This window comes from Pristiophorus japonicus, chromosome 5, assembly GCF_044704955.1.
Source record: "Pristiophorus japonicus isolate sPriJap1 chromosome 5, sPriJap1.hap1, whole genome shotgun sequence".
In the NCBI taxonomy this organism is placed as follows: domain Eukaryota; kingdom Metazoa; phylum Chordata; class Chondrichthyes; family Pristiophoridae; genus Pristiophorus; species Pristiophorus japonicus.
This window is the reverse complement of record NC_091981.1, coordinates 163,659,964-163,679,195: the sequence shown is the minus strand read 5'-3', so window position 1 is coordinate 163,679,195 and position 19,232 is coordinate 163,659,964. Positions and strand designations below refer to the sequence as shown.

Here is a 19,232-nt window from a genome sequence, read left to right as displayed (position 1 = left end):
CGGTGCTGGGACCACAACTGTTTACAATATACATAGATGACCTGGAAGAGGGGACAGAGTGTAGTGTAACAAAATTTGCAGATGACACAAAGATTAGTGGGAAAGCGGGTTGTGTTGAGGACAGAGAGAGGCTGCAAAGGGATTTAGATAGATTAAGCGAATGGGCTAAGGTTGGCAGATGGAATACAATGTCGGAAAATGTGAGGTCATCCACCTTGGGGAAAAAAAAACAGTAAAAGGGAATATTATTTAAATGGGGAGAAATTACAACATGCTGCGGTGCAGAGGGACCTGGGGGTCCTTGTGCATGAAACTCTTTTAGAGTCTACCTGCAAAACATAAAACATGTATCCGTGCCACCCGACCTGGATGACACACCAGACATTTACAAGGCCCTTTTTTTTTTCTTTTTTTTTTTTTTTGGGCACTAAAATCAAATTTTTCCCTTTTTCCAGTGCCCCCTATAAAAGGAGAGGGGGACACTAAAAGCACCGGCAATTAAAACAAAATAAACTTTAAAACGTAAAATCAAATTAAAATTTGGTTGCCGGGCGTGATGATGCACTCCAGTCCCTCCGGTGCCCACCTCTCGCGGAAGGCTGCGAGCGTACCGGTGGACACCGCGTGCTCCATCTCCAAGGACACCCTGGACCGGATGTAGGAGCGGAAGAGAGGCAGGCAGTCAGGTTGAACGACCCCCTCAACCGCCCGCTGCCTGGACCGGCTGATGGCACCCTTGGCCGTGCCCAGGAGCAGTCCTACGAGGAGGCCTTCGGACCTACCCGCTCCCCTCCGCACAGGGTGCCCAAAGATCAGGAGAGTGGGACTGAAGTGCAGCCAGAATTTCAGGAGCAGCCCCTTCAAATAATGGAACAGGGGCTGCAACCTCGTGCACTCAATAAAAACATGGAACACGGACTCCTCCAGACCGCAGAAATTGCAGGCGGCCTGGGAGTCCGTGAACCGGCTTAAAAATTTGTTGCACGGCACTGCTCCGTGCACCACCCTCCAGGCCAAGTCCCCGATGAATAGTGGGAGGACCCCTGCGTAGAGTGCCCTCCATCGGGGACCCCCGCCTCCTCCGGACGGCAAGATGGTACGCCATGGCGTGTCCGGACGGCCGGCGAGGATGGCAAAGTTGAGAGTGTGCAGGAGCAGCCCGTACAGGAAACCCCTCCGCGCGGAACTGAAAGGCACAGAGGGGATTTCCCCGAGGCGGCTCAAGTTGTGAAGCGCCGGCCCCCGAGGGAGGTTCCGGGGTTTGGCGCCGATGAGGAATTCCGTCCGGACGGGGGTCAGTTCGGACGGGACCTCCCCACGTGCTTGAGCCTCCTCGATGCACCTAACGGAGTCAGGGCCCAGAGCTGTTTTTAGCGACTCGATGGCATCGGCCGCGTGGCGGACGTTGGCAGAGTTTAGGCACCGCGCCAGCGTGTCTGGCGCCATCCAGCCCGCTCCTCCGCCATCGAGCAGGTCCCTGACCCTGGTCACCTCACCAGCCACAGCCCTCTCTTCCGACCGCCACATGAAACCTCGGCCGTGGAGGTACGGATTCCCGAGCAGCGGCTCCTGCAGGACGGCCGCCACTCCAGCCGGCGGAGAGCTGCGCTTGGTGGAGACTTTGTTCCAGACCCTGATGAGTTCACTGTAAAAGACAGGCAGCTCCCGGAGGGCGGTCCTGGCACCCCCCAAGTTCACAAACAGGAGCTGCGTGTCATAATTGAGGTCGCGCTGCTGGCGGAAGAAATACCTCGCCAGAGCACACCACCTAGGAGGGGGCTCGACGTAAAGGTATCTCTGCAGGGTCTGAAGACGGAAAGTCGCGAGCCGGGCGCTGACGCACACCAACGACTGACCGCCCTCCTCAAGCGGGAGACTCAAGACCGCGGCAGAGACCCAGTGCTTCCTGTTGTTCCAGAAGAAGTCCACCAGCTTCTTCTGTATCTTGGCGACAAACACAGGGGGAGGGGTCAAAGTGACCAGCCGGTACCACAGCATTGCGGCCACCAGCTGGTTTATGACTAGCGCTCGACCCCTGTAGGACAGCACTCGGAGCAGTCCTGTCCAGCGCCCTAGGCGAGCGGCGACCTTGGCCTCCAGCTCCTGCCAGTTCGCCGGCCAGGCTCCCTCGTCGGGGCTAAGGTAGACTCCCAGATAGAGGAGATGGGTCGTGCTCCAGGCAAAAGGCCTGAGCTCCTCCGGCAGGGAGTCCACCCGCCACTGACCCACCAGGAGTCCGGAACATTTCTCCCAGTTGATCCTGGCGGAGGACGCGGCCGAGTAAATCTCCTGGCACTCACGCATCCTCCGCAGGTCAGCGGGATCCTCTACCGCGAGGAGCACGTCATCGGCGTAAGCCGAGAGGACGACCTCCACACCCGGCCCTTGCAGAGCCAGTCCCGTCAACCTCGTCCGCAAGAAGCGCAGGAAAGGCTCCACGCAAACGGCGTATAACTGGCCGGACATGGGGAATCCCTGGCGCACCCCTCTCCTAAAGCGAAGGGGCGCCGTCAAGGACCCGTTAACCTTAATCAGACACTCCGCGACGGCGTACAAAAGTCGGATCCGGGCGACGAAATGCGTCCCGAACCCGAAAGCGCGCAGAGTTCCGAGCAGATAGTCGTGATCCACCCTGTCGAACGCCTTCTCTTGGTCGAGGGATAGGAAGGCGACCGACAGACCAGCCTCCTGGGAACAATGGATGAGGTCCCGGACCAGATGGATGTTATCGTGGATTGTCCGGCCCGTAACCGTGTAGGACTGGTCGGGGTGGATCATGTGGTCCAGCACGGCACCAAGGCGAGCAGACATCGCCCTGGCGAAGATTTTGTAGTCCGTGCTGAGGAGGGAGACCGGGCGCCAGTTCTTAAGGAGGCGGAGATCGTCCTTCTTAGGCAGCAGGACGATGACTGCCCTGCGCCAAGAGAGGGGCATCTCCCCGGTCGCCAGACTTTCCCCCAGGACCCGCGCGTAGTCGCCCCCCAGGACGTCCCAGAACGCCCTGTGGAACTCCACGGTCAGCCCGTCCAGCCCCGGGGATTTTCCCCTCGAGAGCCGGGCGAGGGCACCGGTCAGCTCCGCCAGGCTTAGCGGAGCTTCCAGATTTTCGCCGCCCTCCGGGCTGACCTTCGGCAGGTCCTCCCACAAAACTCTACGCGCTTCCTCGCTGGACGGATCCGGAGAGAACAGAGCCCCGTAATATTCACGGGCCCTGTTGTTGACGCCCTCCGGATCCGAGACGAGAGAGCCGTCGTCGGCCAGCAGCGTCAAGAGCTGCTTACAGACACTCTGCCTTTTTTCCAGCGAGTAGAAGAAGAGGGAGCCGCGGTCCAGATCCCGCAGGAACCGGATCCGCGACCTCACGAACGCGCCTCGGGACCCGACGAGCTGCAGGTCCTTCAGCGCGGCCTTCTTCGCTTCGTACACCGTCCGCAGGGCCGGGTCCTGGACGACTTGACCGAGACGGTCTTCCAGGTCGAGCACCTCTTTTTCTAGGCGCCCGACTCTGGCCGCCCGCCTCTTGGTCGACCCCCTCGCGTACTCTTGACAGAAGACGCGGACGTGAGCCTTGCCCACGTCCCACCATAGCCTCAAGGAGGGGAAGCCCCCCTGCTTCCTTCTCCAGTCGGACCAGAATCGACGGAACGAGTCCTGGAACCGCACGTCCTCCAGCAGCCAGTTGTTAAAGTGCCAGTACGCGGACCCCGTCCTCGCGCGGAGCCGAAGCGAGCTCCGCCCACACCAGGTGGTGGTCCGAACACGGCACCGGCCGCATGGAGGCCGCCGGGACGCAGGAAACGTACGCCCGAGACACGTAAAGGCGGTCGACTCTGGACCATCCTACTCCAGGCCTCACCCAAGTAAAGGCGCTGGAGTCGGGGTGGAGATTTCGCCAGACGTCCACCAAGTCGAAGGACCAGACCAGGTCCCTCAACTTCTCCATCGCCGTCATGCACTGCGGGGCACCGGAGCGGTCCCTCGCCTCGAGGGTGCAGTTAAAATCCCCCCCGAGGACAATGCAGTCGCCGACGTCGACGGAGCCAAGAAGAGCGGACACCTCTTCAAAGAAGCGCGTTTGCTGCGGGCCGGGCTGAGGGGCGTACACGTTCACGAGATGGAGCGGCACGTCCCCCAGGCGAACCGTTACGTGCAGCAAGCGGCCTGGCACGGGCTCCTCGACCCCCAAGATCTCCGGCTGAAAATGCGGGCCCAGCAAGATGGCCACCCCACTAGAAATGGCGGTGAGGTGGCTCATGCGGACCTCTCCTTGCCATTCCAGGAGCCACGTGGCTTCGTCTCCCGGAACGGTGTGGGTTTCTTGCAGGAAGCACACCGCATATTTCCCCTCCCGCAGGAGCGAAAAATTGTCAAATCTACGGCGTGCCCCTCTGCCGCCGTTGATGTTGAGGCTGGCTATGGTTATCTTCATGGCAAAAGCATAGTGCAACCTCTACCTTAACCTATTGTGGGGGAGGGAGCGGAGTCTTTTGTTGAACTCCGCTCCCTCCGCAGCCCAGCGAGGAGTCCCTCGAGCTCGCGCAGCTCAAGGTGTTGCGTCTTTGTCAAGGGCCCGCCCGCGGCCAAGGTTTTGACGGCGGCGCGGACGGACCCCTTGATCAGCTCTGGCTCGGACCATTTTTCCAGGGCCAGTCGGGCTTGGTTGCAGCGACCCCGGCTCTGGGCCAAAAAGTCCCGGAGTTCCTTTGCAGGAATGAGGATGGTCTCGGCGGCGGCCGCGAGCAGATCCACCGCCTCGCTGGCGGTGGTCTCTAGGTCTTCACCCGCGTCCTCCACCGAGTCTCCGTCCTCCTCCGGGAGGTGGCCGCCAGCAGCCGGCCCATCGACCGCACAAGGTACGGCAAATGAACCGGCCGCTCCAACCGGCCCTGGCTCTGCCCCGATCCCACCCCCAGGATCGTCGGCAGAGGAGTCCCCACTGGGCTCTTTTAAAAATGGTGCTGGGTCAGGAAATGACAGCGGAAGGGGTTCCCCCTCCGCCCCAGGAACCGGGGAACAAGGAGAGACCCGGCCATAGGAAATCCCCAGGCTCTCCAAGTGCTCCAGCTCCACAGCAAGAGGCGAGGGTGGGTGTTCCTCCCCCTCCCCGCTGCCACCCCCCGGCCCAGCATCTACAGTGTCATTAAAAGCACTCATTTGTGTTTCTGCCGGGTCGAGCGACTCCCGGGGGAAGTTGGGTATTGGCTGGGCGGGCTCAGGTTCGGCCTTTTCGGCCCCGCCCGCCTCAGTCCCCGGGACGCCCGACCCGGCGGCAATGCATTCCTCCGCGATCCCCACGCCCTCCACGACAGGCAGATCTTCCACGCCATCCCCGGGAGGCAGAAGCTGGGCAGCCTCGACTGTCTCACCCTCCCCGGGGACAGACTCCTCTCGCCTACAGCGCAGCTTGGGGGCGCTGGTTGGGGACGCGGGACACGCGGCGGGCACCGACTCCTCCGCGGAGGGATGTTGTTCCCCCTCCGCCTCATCGGAGCCGTGCCTCCTTTTGTTCCTGGGGGCGCGCGGAGGCAGGGAGACCCCCATGTCTGCCGAGGCCTCCCGCTCCGCCCCCCCCTTTTCCTTTTCTTGCCCGCGCCCGGGCCCCTCTGTGGTGTTGTTCAAGGGCTCGGGCACGGGCTCAGGGCACCCCGCGCTCGCCGGTGACTGGGTTGGGCCGAGCGCGGTAAACAAATTGTCTGGCGCACCGAGGGGACCCGCCTCTAGATGTTTCTTCTTGTTCCGCGCCTTCTTTCCGTTCGGACGCTCTCCCTCCCCCCCGCCGGAGGCCCCGAAAACAAAGGCCTCCGACGATGCCCGCGCACCTACGGCTCCCGGCACGCGGACGCAACTAGGGGGAGGGGTGGCGGCGGCGCCAGCCTTGGCCGCCTTCGGTGGTTTGGCGGCCTTGGAGGCGGGGCAGTTCTTGCGAACGTGCCCCACCTCCCTGCAGGCATGGCACCGCACGCCGTCCGACGTCCAAAAGACGCGGTAGGCAGTCCCCTCGTGCACCACATTAAAGTTCCCCTCCGTCGTCTCCTCCCGTGCCAGCCGGACAAAGAGATGGCGGCGGAAGGAGAACACGTGGCGCAGGCTGCTCTCCCTGAGGCCGAGCGGTATGGGGTTGATCCCCGACCTTACCTCCCCCAGTTGGTGTAGGTGAGGGAGGAGGAGCTCAGCGGGAACAAAGGGCGGGACGTTCGATATGATGACCCTCTGCGCGGTGGCCTCGAGAGGGTCCACCGGCAGGAACGTCCCGCCCACCGTGAGCCCCTTTTCGAGGGCCAGGGACACCGCCCGCTCCGACCCCAGGAAGAACACGGCCTTCCCAGACATCTTGGAGGCTGCGACAATGGCCGAGGGGCCGACTACCCCAGCCATCGCCCGCACGCACTCCTCAATGCTCATTGTGGGGTGAGTGTAGCTCTTGACCCCGTGTTTTTTGGTGATTAATCTGAAAGGTGGCAGGGCAGCGGGTGGCGCAGGAGGTGCCGTGGAAGCGGTTGCCACCTGCGCATACGTCTTCGCTGGCCCTGCCACCGGCGTGGATGGGGTCGCCATCACGGGGTCCCTTTAAGGGCTACACCCACCCCAAAGTCACAGGCCTTAATGGTCTTAATTGGCCTCGTTTGATTAGACTGAGCAGAGCAGCCTTAATGAGGTACCTCTCCCCTAGTTGGCAATTGGGGAGGGGCCTTGCTCCCTCTGCTCAGTTGTCTTAATTGTTTTTTTTTAATTAATTTGGGAGAAAGAGGCCTCAGAGAGAGAGGGGAGAAACAGAGTAACAGAGAAAGAGAGAGGGGGGTGGGAAGGGGGGGGGGAACTGCGAGGGCAGGTCTCCCCTCGCAGCTGTGGGTGGGTGCAATCTCAGAGGGCAAAACAAAAAGTCTTTGGGGTGGTCTTCAGGTGAGGGGAGAAGATGTCTTCACCTGGGGTAGCTAGAGCCACCAGGCACACACTCCTAACGATCTTTAATAGGGTGATTAAGAAAAAAATCTTCAGCCTGGTAGCTCCAGCTATCCCAGGCTAGGCAATTGGGGGGGGGGGGGGGTTCAGTTGTTTGTGGGGCCTAGTTGTAGCAAGGCCCCCACACACACTTCCACACACACACACCCCCCCCGCGATGTTCCGGCCCTCAGTGGTCTTCTTTCCTCCCCCCACCGATTCAACAAAGTCTTTTTGGGACTGCACCAACACCCACCTGTAGAATTGTAGAGTCTCCCTCCTTCCACACTGGTTTGTTGTTGGTTTTTCCCCCTCTCTCCAACTCTTTGCAGAAGTGGTAAATTGTTGTTAAAAGTTTTCTGCTTTTTCCTCCTCTCCCTCTGGGTGAAAGTTGGTGGTGAAGCCCCTTCCTTCCTTCTCTTCCTGGGCTGGTCTCATGGCTCTCCAGGCAGGAGCACAGGTTGGTAGCTGCTCCTCTCTCTGCAGCTCAGCTCCTACTGAGCAGGACACGCCTCCACTGCTCCACAATTGGTCCTTGTGCATGAATCCCAAAAGGATAGTTTGCAGGTGAAGCAGGCAATCAGGAAGGTGAATGGAATGTCGGCCTTCATTGCGAGAGGGATGGAGTACAAAAGCAGGGAGGTCCTGCTGCAACTGTAAAGGGTATTGGTGAGGCCGCACCTGGAGTACTGCGTGCAGTTTTGGTTACCTTACTTAAGGAAAGATATACTAGCCTTGGAGGGGGTACAGAGACGATTCACTCGGCTGATTCCAGAGATGAGGGGGTTACCTTATGATGATAGATTGAGTAGACTGGGTCTTTACTCGTGGGAGTTCAGAAGGATGAGGGGTGATCTTATAGAAACATTCAAAATAACAAAATGGATAGACAAGATAGAGGCAGAGAGGTTGTTTCCACTGGTCGGAGAGACTAGAACTAGGGGGCACAGCCTCAAAATACGGGGGAGCCAATTTAAAACCGAGCCGAGAAGGAATTTCTTCTCCCAGAGGGTTGTGAATCTGTGGAATTCTTTGCCCAAGGAAGCAGTTGAGGCTAGCTCATTGAATGTATTCAAATCACAGATAGACAGATTTTTAACCAATAAGGGAATTAAGGGTTATGGGGAGCGGGCGGGTAAGTGGAGCTGAGTCCACGGCCAGATCAGCCATGATCTTTTTGAATGGCGGAGCAGGCTCGAGGGGCTAGATGGCCTACTCCTGTTCCTAATTCTTATGTTCTTATAAGAGAGCTTCTGACATCTGTGTAGTTAACATCAGCGCTGTAAGGAGACGAGGGGAGAAATTTAGGGGGGGGGGGGGCGGATTTATATGCAATTATATTTCAGTATTTCCTTACCAGAGGAGCCGTATGAGAATTCTGTACTTGTGGTCTAGGGGCTGTGGAATACATGTAACTGAACAGTCGATCAATTTTACGGAGCGGGACACCACCGCCTCTGTCAGAAATCTAAACGAAAATGTAAATTTGATCATAACTGCTGGTTTCAAAAAACCGAGAAGTAAAAATACAAAGTAGTTAGCAAAATATATTCTTCTCAAATTGTAATACCAGTCAAGTATATATTTTGCCAAATAGATTCACAAGATAATAATGAGGATGATGAAGGCCATTCAGCCCATTTGATTCATTCAGAGAAATCCTGAGGACACCCCCCACCCCATAATATCAAACTGCTTCTTAAATGATTCCAGGGTTTTTGTCTTGACTACTCTATCTGGATACTTATTCCACAAGTTGATCACCCCATGCAGAAAAAAAATTATACCTGTCCTAAAAGTATCCTTCTCTAGTTTGAATCTGTGTCCATTAGTTCTACTCCTTCAGTTTAAAGTAATATCCTGGGTTAATTTTTTTTATTTACCCTTAACAATCTCTATAAGATTACCTCTCAGACACTATCCATGTGCAGCACTTTACATTTGTCTGCATTAAGTTTCATCTGCAATTTTTCTGCCCACTTGCATATCTTGTCTAACTCATTCCGTAGTTTCTTAAGTGTCTTGTCCAATTGCAATTCCCTATCTAGCTTGGTATCATCTGAAAATGTGACCACTTTGCATTAAGTTTCTGAACCTAGGTCGCTAATATAAATTAGAAACAGTAGTGGTCCCAAGCATAGAATCCTCAGACACCCCACTTAGTACTTCCCCCTTCCCAACATTATTCCTCTAACTAGAACTCGTTACCTATTGTTCAGCCAGTTCCTCATCCTTTCCAAGGGTTTAACCCTGTATGTCTACAGATTTGGGTTTAATTCATAACTATCAAAACTCTTTTGGAAGTTGAAGTAAACTACATCATAGGGCTTCCCACAGTCTACTTGCGTTCTCACTTTCTCAAAGCAGTTGGTCAAGCAGGATCTTCACCTTCTGAATCCATGCTGATTGCTATTAACAAGGTTATTGTTATACAGATGATCCTTAAGCTTACTCTCAATAATCAATTCCATGTTTTTTTTAAGGAATACAAAACTAATGGGTCTGCAGTTACTAGTGTCTATTTTTTCACCCTTTTTGAATATGTGCACCACATTAGCCTGTTCCCTATTTACTTGTATCTCTGTGTCCAATGACTCACTCAATTATTTTCAATGCTTCACAAATCTGTTCCATAGTTTCTTTCAGCACTCTGATTAATACCATCTATCCCTGGGAATTTATTTCTTTTGAGCCAGTCTCGAACTTTCATCTCATTTAAAACAATATTAGTCAGGTCTCTTTGACAAAGTGTTCGAACTGGACTCATTAAAACTTACTTTAACTGTGAGGTCTTCATTTCCTAAAGCGACCATTACTTCAATAGGAGGGAGAGAGGTGCTAGATTTGTTATACTCCACTGTAGCTCGCATTGCATTCTGAAATAGAACAGAAACCCAGTGGCACAGTTTATATGGGAATTCTGATACTTGCAGGATAATTTTCTGATTGTCCAGTCCCAGCAGGGAGCTTTGCAAATCTGGGCATATTTTCCAATCAAATTTCTGATATGTGCGACTGCCGGGCAAGGCTCCCATTCTCACCATTAAAATGAAACATTACTTCCTTTTCTGGCTCCCATGTTAGCTGACATTGTTAACGCTTCTCTCTCCTCAGGTACTGTCCCCTTCTCCCTCAAATCTGCCGTCATCATTCCTCTCCTCAAAAAACCAACCCACGACTCCTCCGTCCTTGCAAACTACCACCCCATCTCCAACCCCCCTTTCCTCTCCAAAGTCCTTGAACGTGCCGTTGCCTCCCAAATCCGTGCCCATCTTTCCCGCAATTCTATGTTTGAATCCCTCTAATCCGGTTTCCGCATCTGCCACAGTACTGAAGCAGCTCTCATTAAAGTCACAAATGACATCCTTTGTGACTCCTCGTCCTTTTTGACTTTGGTCTTCCCAATATTCAACTGGAGAACCTTTTTGCTCATCGGACAAGCAGTCTGACAATTTAGAGACTGAGGAGGGGTCGAGAGAAGTGGTAGTGAGGTAGAGCTGGGTGTCATCAGCATACATGTGAAAACTGACGCTGTGTTTTCGGATGATGTCGTTAAGGGGCAATGTTTCGATGAGAAATAGGAGGGGACCAGGGATAGATCCTTGTCTGCAGCCTTTGACACAGTTGACCACTCTATCCTTCTCCAACCCCTTTCCACCGTCATCCAGTTGGATGGGACTGCACTCGCCTGGTTCTATTCTTATCCATCTAATTGTAGCCAGAGAATCACCTGCAATGGCTTTTCTTCCTGCCCCCGCATCATTACCTATGGTGTCCCCCCAAGGATCTATCCTTGGTCCCCTCCTATTTCTCATTGACACGTTGCCCCTTAGCGACATCATTCGAAAACATAGCGCCAGTTTCCACACGTGCGCTGATGACACCCAGCTCCACCTCACTACCACTTTTCTCGACCCCTCCTTAGTCTCTAAATTGTCAGACTGCTTGTCCGATGAGCAAAAAAGTTCTCCAATTGAATATTGGGATGACCAAAGCCATTGTTTTTGGTCCCTGCCACAAACTCTGTTCCCTAGCCACCGACTCCATCTCTCTCCCCAACTTCTGTCTGAAGCTGAACCAGAAGGTTTGCAACCTTGGTGTCATATTTGACCGGGAAATTAACTTTCAACTATGGCCGCCTATTTCCAACTCCGTAACATCGCCTGCCTCCGCCCTTGACTCGGCTCATCCACTGTTGAAGCTCTCATCCATGCCTTTGTTACCTCGAGATTTGATTATTCTAAAGCATTCCTGGCTGGCCTCCCACATTCTACCCTACTTAAACTAGAGGCGATACAAAACTTGGCTGCCCGTGTTCTACCTTGCATCTAGTCCCGCTCACCCATTATCCCTGCGCTCGCTGACCTGCATTGGCTCCCGGTTAAGCAATGCCGTGATTTCAAAATTCTCATCCTGGTTTTCAAATCCCTTCAGATCCTCGCTCCTCCCTATTTCTGTAATCTGCTCCAGCCCCACAATCCCCATAACCACCCCCCCACCCCACCCCCCACCACATGTCTGCACTCCTCTAATTCTGTCTTCTTGAACATCCCTAATTATAATCGATCACTGGTTGTTGTGCCTTCTGTTGCCTAGGCCCTAAGCTCTGGAATTCCCTGCCTAAACCTTTCCGCCTCTCTTTCCTCCTTCAAGATGCTCCTTAAAACCTAGCTCTTTGACCAAGCTTTTGGTCACCTGCCCTGATTTCTCATTACTTCATCTGATGCTCCCACCTGCTCTCGCCCTAAATTCATATCTATTTCTAGTTTCTATTTGATCTCCCCTCTTAATTTCTCCAAACTCATCTCATCCATGAGACCCACTTCCTGTTCTCTTGACCCTATTCCCACTAAACTGCTGATCACCCAACTTCCTTTTCTGGCTCCCATGTTCGCCGACATTGTTAATGGTTCTCTGTCCTCAGGTACTGTTCCCCTCGCCTTCAAATCTGTTGTCATCACCCCTCTCCTCAAAAAGCCAACCCTTGACTCCACTTTGCTTGGTAGCTATCACCCCATCTCCAACCTCCCTTTCCTGTCCAAAGTACTTGAACGTATTGTTGCCTCCCAAATCCGTGATCACCGTTCCATGAATTAAATGTTTGAATCCCTTCAATCTGACTTTCGCCCCTGCCATAGTACCGAAACTGCTCTCAAAGTCACAAATGACATCTTTTGTGACTGTGACAAAGGCAAACTATCCCTCCTCGTCCTTCTGGACCTGTCTGCAGCCTTTCACACAGTTGACCACTCCATCCTCCTCCAAGGCCTCTCCACCATTGTCTAGCTAGGTGGGACTGCACTCGCCTGGTTCCATTCTTATCTATCTAATTGTAGCCAGAAAATCTCCTGCAATGGCTTCTCTTCCCACTCCCACATCGTTACTTCTGGTGTCCCCGGTCCCCTCTTATTCCTCATCTATACGCTGCCCCTTGGCGATATCATCCGAAAACACGGAGTCAGTTTCCACATGTACGCAGACAACACCCAGCTCTACCTCTCCACCACTTCTCTCGACCCCTGCTGGTATCTAAATTGTCAGATTGCTTGTCCGACATCCAGTACTGGCTGAGCAGAAATTTTCTTCAATTATATATTGGGAAGACCGAATCCATTATCTTTGGTCCTCGCCACAAACTGCGTTCCCTAACCACGGACTCCATCCCTCTCCCTAGCATCAATCTGAGGGTGAACAAGACTGTTCGCAACCTAGGTGTGGTATTTGACCCCGAAATGAGTTTCCAGCCACATATCTACGGCATAACTAAAACCACCTTTTCCACCTCTGTAACACTGCCCGCCTCCACACCTGCCTCAGCTCTTCTGCTGCTGAAACCCTCATTCATGCCTTTGTTATCTCTAGACTTGACTACTCCAACTCACTCCTGGCTGGCCTTCCACATTCCACACTATATAAACTTGAAGTCATCCAAAACTCAGCAGCCCGCGTACTAACTCGCACCAAGTCAAGATCACCCATCACCCCTGTGCTTTCTGACCTACATTGGCTCCCAGTTAAACAACGCCTCGATTTCAAAATTGTCATCCTAGTTTACAAATCACTCCATGGACTTGCCCCTCCCTATCGCTGTAATCTTTTTCAGCCTCACAATCCCTTAAGATGTCTGCGCTCCTCAAATTCTGGCCTCTTGAACATCCCTCATTATAACTGCTCAACCATCGGTGGACGTGCCTTCAGTTGCCTGGGCCCTAAGCTCTGGAACTCCCTCCCTAAACCTCTCTTTACTCCTTTAAGACACTCGTTAAAACCTACCTCTTTAAATAAGCTTTTGATCATCTGCCTTAATTTCTTCTGTGGCTTGGTGTCAAATTTATCTATTTGTCTGTAACACGTGAAGCACCTTGAGACGTTTTACTACGTTAAAGGTGCTATATAAATAAAAGTTATTATGTGGCTCGGTGTTAAATTTTATAAATCTCATAATACTTCTGTGCAGCGCCTTGGGACATTTAACTACATGAATGGCACTATATAAATATAAGTAGTTGTTGTTGGTCTCAGTTCAGATGAAAAAGACAATATCCTATAGTACACATCTATAAAACTTAATTCTACAAAACCTGTACCCAGTAAAGTTCTGCTCTAGCCATATTAATGGGAACCATATATTAACTGAAATGCACTTGGCTGCTTTACCAGAAGTATAGCAACAGTGAATTTCAAATTACAAAATTGACTTTAGGGTAGATTACCATTTGCACCCTTCACAGCTTCTGTGGATTACAGTTGTGATCCCCAGTATTAAATTTCACTGGATTTACCTGTCAAACTAGTTGCTACATAGTATTACTCACAAATTCTGTTGTCATGCTAACACACTTCACAATTAGTTGACATTCTCTGCAATAGGTCGTTAATCCTTACCTTAAAAAGTTCAAACAACATGTGGTACAGATGGGAAGGTACATAGACAATTTGGATAGGATGCCCCAAATCTTTTCCTTTGGAAGAGGAAAGAAAATTCATACATGTAGATACTGCCAATTGCCTTTCTGTACTTGAGAGGTTATGAAATTCAATATTTACTTCCGCTCTTTTTAGATTTTTTTCCATAACATTTAAATAAACAGCACTATTAATTGTGCTGCCAAAATGTTCACAAGCTTAATAACCTTTGTACTGAAAAGACTGCAGTTTTCATAATCCACATCACATTTTAATCACAAATTGGTTTCTGTAATTTCTTAATTAGAGTAGAATTAGAGAAATATGCTGAATATTTAGTTCAGGATTTGCAAGAGTACAAAAACTACACAAATCTTTCATTTTTAAAAGTTCTGAGTTAGCCATCCAGCCAGTTTTAGTTTTAAGTAGGGTATTTATACATTTCTAAAGCATATTCAGAATTGTCTGTGTTTTTCCTATACATTTGTATGAATAAGATTGTGGGTTCAAACCCCACTCCAGGACTTGACAATCTAGGGAGACGTTACAATGCAATACTAAAGGAGTGCTACATTGTTGGAAGTGCCACCTTTTGTTGGAGATGTTAAGCAAGTTCCCTAACCCTTGTTCAGGTGGATGTAAAAGATCCCATTGCACATTTTCAAAGTAGAACAGAGTTCCCCTGGTGCCTTGGTCAATATTCATCCTTCAACCAACACAACACCAACAGATTTCGCTGGGCATTCTGTTTTGGACCTTCCTGTGTGCAGATTAGCTGCTGTGTTTGCCTGCATAACAGTGACTACACTTCAAAAGTAGTTCATTGGCTGGGAAGCACATTGGGATGTCGAGGTTATAAAAGGCAACATAGTTCTTTCATTTGAATTTAAAGCCGCTTAATTCAATTTATCAATAATAATTTTTTAAAGCACTAAATTCTTACTTTGCTTTTTTTGTTTACATTGCTTAACTCAAGTTATTGGATAATTCAAATTTTTAGTGCAAAAAAATTCTAATTATGAATAGACTGTATATCAATGCAACTTTCTTTATGATGCATTAGTTATATAGGTTTTCAATTAATTTTTTTTTTTAAAAAACAGTAACAAAGGAAACATCAGGAATCAAGCAATGACCCAACTCTCACTGCACGACCAGTCTTGTACTTGGCAAAGATAGAAACATAGAAAATAGGTGCAGGAGTAGGCCATTCGGCCCTTCGAGCCTGCACCACCATTCAATGAGGTCATGGCTGAACATGCAACTTCAGTACCCCATTCCTGCTTTCTCGCCATACCCCTTGATCCCCCTAGTAGTAAGGACTACATCTAACTCCTTTTTGAATATATTTAGTGAATTGGCCTCAACAACTTTCTGTGGTAGAGAATTCCACAGGTTCACCACTCTCTGGGTGAAGAAGTTTCTCCTCATCTCGGTCCTAAATGGCTTACCCCTTATCCTTAGACTGTGACCCCTGGTTCTGGACTTCCCCAAGATATTCCACCTTAAGGGTAAAATTGTAATCTAAGTCATAGTTCAAATTCTACATACACCAAGAGTAAAATTTAAGAACCAAATCAAATTAAAATGGAACCTGCTAAAAAATGATTTATTCTGGTGGGGGGGATTGAGTGGTGTATTGTTATACCTTTAGGTTTTGGCTTCGAAACCAGCCCAGACTAATGAGACAAAATGCTCTCTGTGCAAATGAGTTTGGGCAGTGACAACCCAGTTCCCTGGTGCAGCAAGAACACTAGAGGCTTGAAATTGGATGTGCGTCTGAAACAGATGTCAAGTCAGCAGAGCAATTGCTCCAAGCGCTGGTCCCTGCCATGCCAAATTTGCCACTGAAATCTCATCTGCATTTAACTGATCAGCTGCGGGGGCCAAACAAACAACAAAGGAGCCATCAGGTGCCTTTGGTTTAAAGGTCACCAAGTTGGACCAGCTGCGACACTGGCAACAGTCCTCAGGTACTTCCGTGGAGGCGCAGGTGTGAGCCAATGGCAGATTGCTTGCCAGGAGGAGGCGCCACATACACTAAAAACATCCCAATAATGGATAATCAAGGGGCTATTGGGAGGGAGGAACTTAAAACAATCACTGTCACTAAAGTAGTAGCACTCGGTAAAATAATGGAACTAAAGGGGGACAAGTCCCCTGGACCTGATGGCTTGCATGCTAGGGTCTTAAAAGTGGCTGCAGAGATAGTGGATGCATTGGTTGTAATCTACCAAAATTCCCTGGATTTTGGGGAGGTCCCAGCAGATTGGAAAACCGCAAATGCAACATCCCTATTTAAAAAAGGAAGCAGACAGAAAGCAGGAAACTATAGATCAGTTAGCCTAACATCGGTCGTCGAGAAAATGCTGGAGTCCATTATTAAGGAAGCAGTAGCAGAACATTTGGAAAAGCATAATTCAATCAAGCAGAGTCAGCATGGTTTTATGAAAGGGAAATCTAGTTTGATAAATTTGCTGGAGTTCTTTGAGGATGTAATGAGCAGGGTGGATAAGGGGGGACTAGTGGATGTGGTGTATTTGGATTTGCAGAAGGCATTCGATAAGGAACTACATAAAAGATTACTGCACAAGATGAAAGTTCATGGGGTTGGGGGTAATATATTAGCATGGATAGAGGATTGGCTAACTAACAGAAAACAGAGAGTTGGGATAAATGGGTAATATTCCGGTTGGCAAACGGTAACTAGTGGAATGCCACAGGGATCACTGCTGGGGCCTCAACTATTTACAATCTATATTAACGATTTGGATGAACGGACTAAGTGTAATGAAGCCAAGTTTGCTGATAATACAAAGATGGGTGGGAAAGCAAATTGTGAGGAGGGCAGAAGAAATTCTGCAAAAGGATATAGACAGGCTAAGTGAGTGGGCAAAGATGGAGTATAATATGGGAAAGTGTGAGGTTATCCACTTTGGCAGAAAAAATAAAAGCAAATTATTTAAATTGGAGAAAAATTACAAATTGCTGCAGTACAGAGGGACCCGAGGGTCCTTGTGCATGGAACACAAAAAGGTAGTATACAGGTACAGCAAGTAATCGGGAAGGCAAATGGAATGTTGGCCTTTATTGCAAGGGGGATAGAGTATAAAAGCAGAGAAGTTCTGCTACAACTCTACAGGGTATTGTTAAGGCGCACCTAGAGTACTGCATACAGTTTTGGTCTCCTTTTTTAAGGAAGGATATACCTGCATTGTAGGCAGTTCAGAGAAGGTTCACTGGGTTGATTCCAGAGATAAAGGGGTTGACTTTTGAAGAAAGGTTGAGAAGGTTGAGCCTATACTCGTTCATTGGGATTAACTCGGGACCAATTTTCTGACGGCCCCATCGATCCCTCGCCACAGGTAGTTTCCCTTGTTTGCTTCCACATTTCCCTCACCCTTTCCGCCTCCCTCTTTCCTCTCCACCTCCTCTTCCCCACTCTAGGTCCAATTATCACCCTGCACTTTATAGCTGCTTGATCTGAATACTGCACTGGACTGCCTGTGCACAATACCGTAAGAGATTAACTCAAAGTAAAAAAAAAATATTGTTTGAAATGCTGAAAACCGAGGTGAGGGCAATGCAAGAAAGCATGAATGTTTAAAAGCGTAAAAAAGGCTAGGTAAATCAGGAAGTAGTGACTGTGATGCTAATCCTGCATTGAAATGGCTGAGCATTGTAGGAGGTAAAGGGGTGGACTTTCGGCTGATTTGTGCCCCATTTAGTGTTTCGGCAGGACACAAAAATGATTTTTTGGGGGCATGAAACGAGGTGCACAAGATTTGCGTCTGGGCGGAATTTTTGCCAATGTTTTTGCGATGGAGCTAAAATTTAGCGTCCCGCCGCTGTTTTGACTGTTTGGATGACGTAAATCATCGTGCATCGTTGCGCTAGCATCCTGGGCAGAATTTGAGCATTTTCGCCCGATTTAGCGTCCGCCCGAGAACCCACCAGCAAAAACCAGATGGACTCAGGGCGCACCAGGCGCTAATGGCAGTTCTGAGTGATTAAAAGGATTGGGAGAAAAATGCTGCGTTACTGCATACTTTTGATTGTGAAGTTAATGTGAGTTTATAGTTTGTTTATCAGCAAGGGCAGACAGACATCGACGAAGTGGTTCAACACCGCCTCCAATGCGTCAGCGCAGTCTTCAGCCACCTGAGGAAGAAAGTGTTCGAAGATCAGGCCCTCAAATCTGGCACAAAGCTTATGGTCTGGTCTACAGGGCTGTAATGATACCCGCCCTCCTGTATGGCTCAGAGACATGGACCATATACAGTAGACACCTCAAATCGCTGGAGAAATACCACCAATGATGTCTCCACAAGATCCTGCAAATCCCCTGGGAGGACGGACGCACTAACGTTAGTGTTCTCGATCAGGCCAACATCCCCAGCATCGAAGCACTGACCACACTCGACCAGCTCCGTTGGGCAGGCCACATTGTTCGCATGCCCGACACAAGACTCCCAAAGCAAGCGCGCTATTCAGAACTCCTACATGGCAAGCGAGCCCCAGGTGGGCAGGGGTACCCTCAAAGCCTCCTTGATAAAGTGCAACATCCCCACCAACACCTGAGAGTCCCTGGCCAAAGACCGTCCTAAGTGGAGGAAAAGCATCCGGGAGGGCACTGAGCACCTCGAGTCTCGTCGTCGAGAGCATGCAGAAAACAAGCACAGGCAGCGGAAAGAGCATGCGACCAGACTCCCCACCCACCCTTTCCTTCAACGACTGTCTGTCCCACCTGTGACAGAGATTGTAATTCCTGTATTGGACTCAGTCACCTGAGAACGCACTGTAGGAGTGGAAGCAAGTCTTCCTCAATTTCATGGGATTGCCTATGATGAGGATGATAGTTTGTTTTATAAAGGACATTTTAAAAGATGGGGGGGAAATGCTAGATTGGGAGACAGTAATCCTGGTTGCTATATTCATACGGCTTTGATCTGGAAGGCGGCTTATTGTTGATCATTTGCAACGTCATCGAAGAAGTAGCAGACGTATGGGGAGGTACCCTTATCCCCCACGAATTTACAGGGAACATCGCTCATACCTCCTGCTCTCTGAGGCACAGTGCGTTGGAAGGCTGTGCTTCCGAAAAGAGGTGGTCACAGAGATATGCCAACTCCTACAGGCAGACCTACAGCCTACCAGCGGCAACAGGACTGCACTGTCCTTCGAGGAGAAGGTGACTGCGGCACTTGCCTTCTATGCCTCCGGCTCCTTTCAGGCATCAGCGGGGGACATATGCTCCATCCCGCAGCATGCTACACATTGCTGCATTAGCCAGGTGACTAATCCACTGTACACATGCAGAATGAACTTCATAAACTTCCCAATGCCCAGGGAAACCTAAAATGAGGAGGCTGTAGGTTTTGGACGAT

At 50.5% G+C, this 19,232-nt stretch overlaps 1 protein-coding gene across 1 annotated transcript in view; it reads right to left on the bottom strand.

The window, feature by feature from the left end:
• The window catches only part of pdk4 (pyruvate dehydrogenase kinase, isozyme 4), a 103,102-nt gene that overhangs the window by 23,281 nt on the left and 60,589 nt on the right, over positions 1-19,232 (bottom strand). The window contains 3 exon segments of the mRNA XM_070881058.1: positions 8,297-8,407; positions 9,717-9,815; positions 13,825-13,901. Of these exon segments, the coding sequence (XP_070737159.1) occupies positions 8,297-8,407; positions 9,717-9,815; positions 13,825-13,901 (287 nt within the window).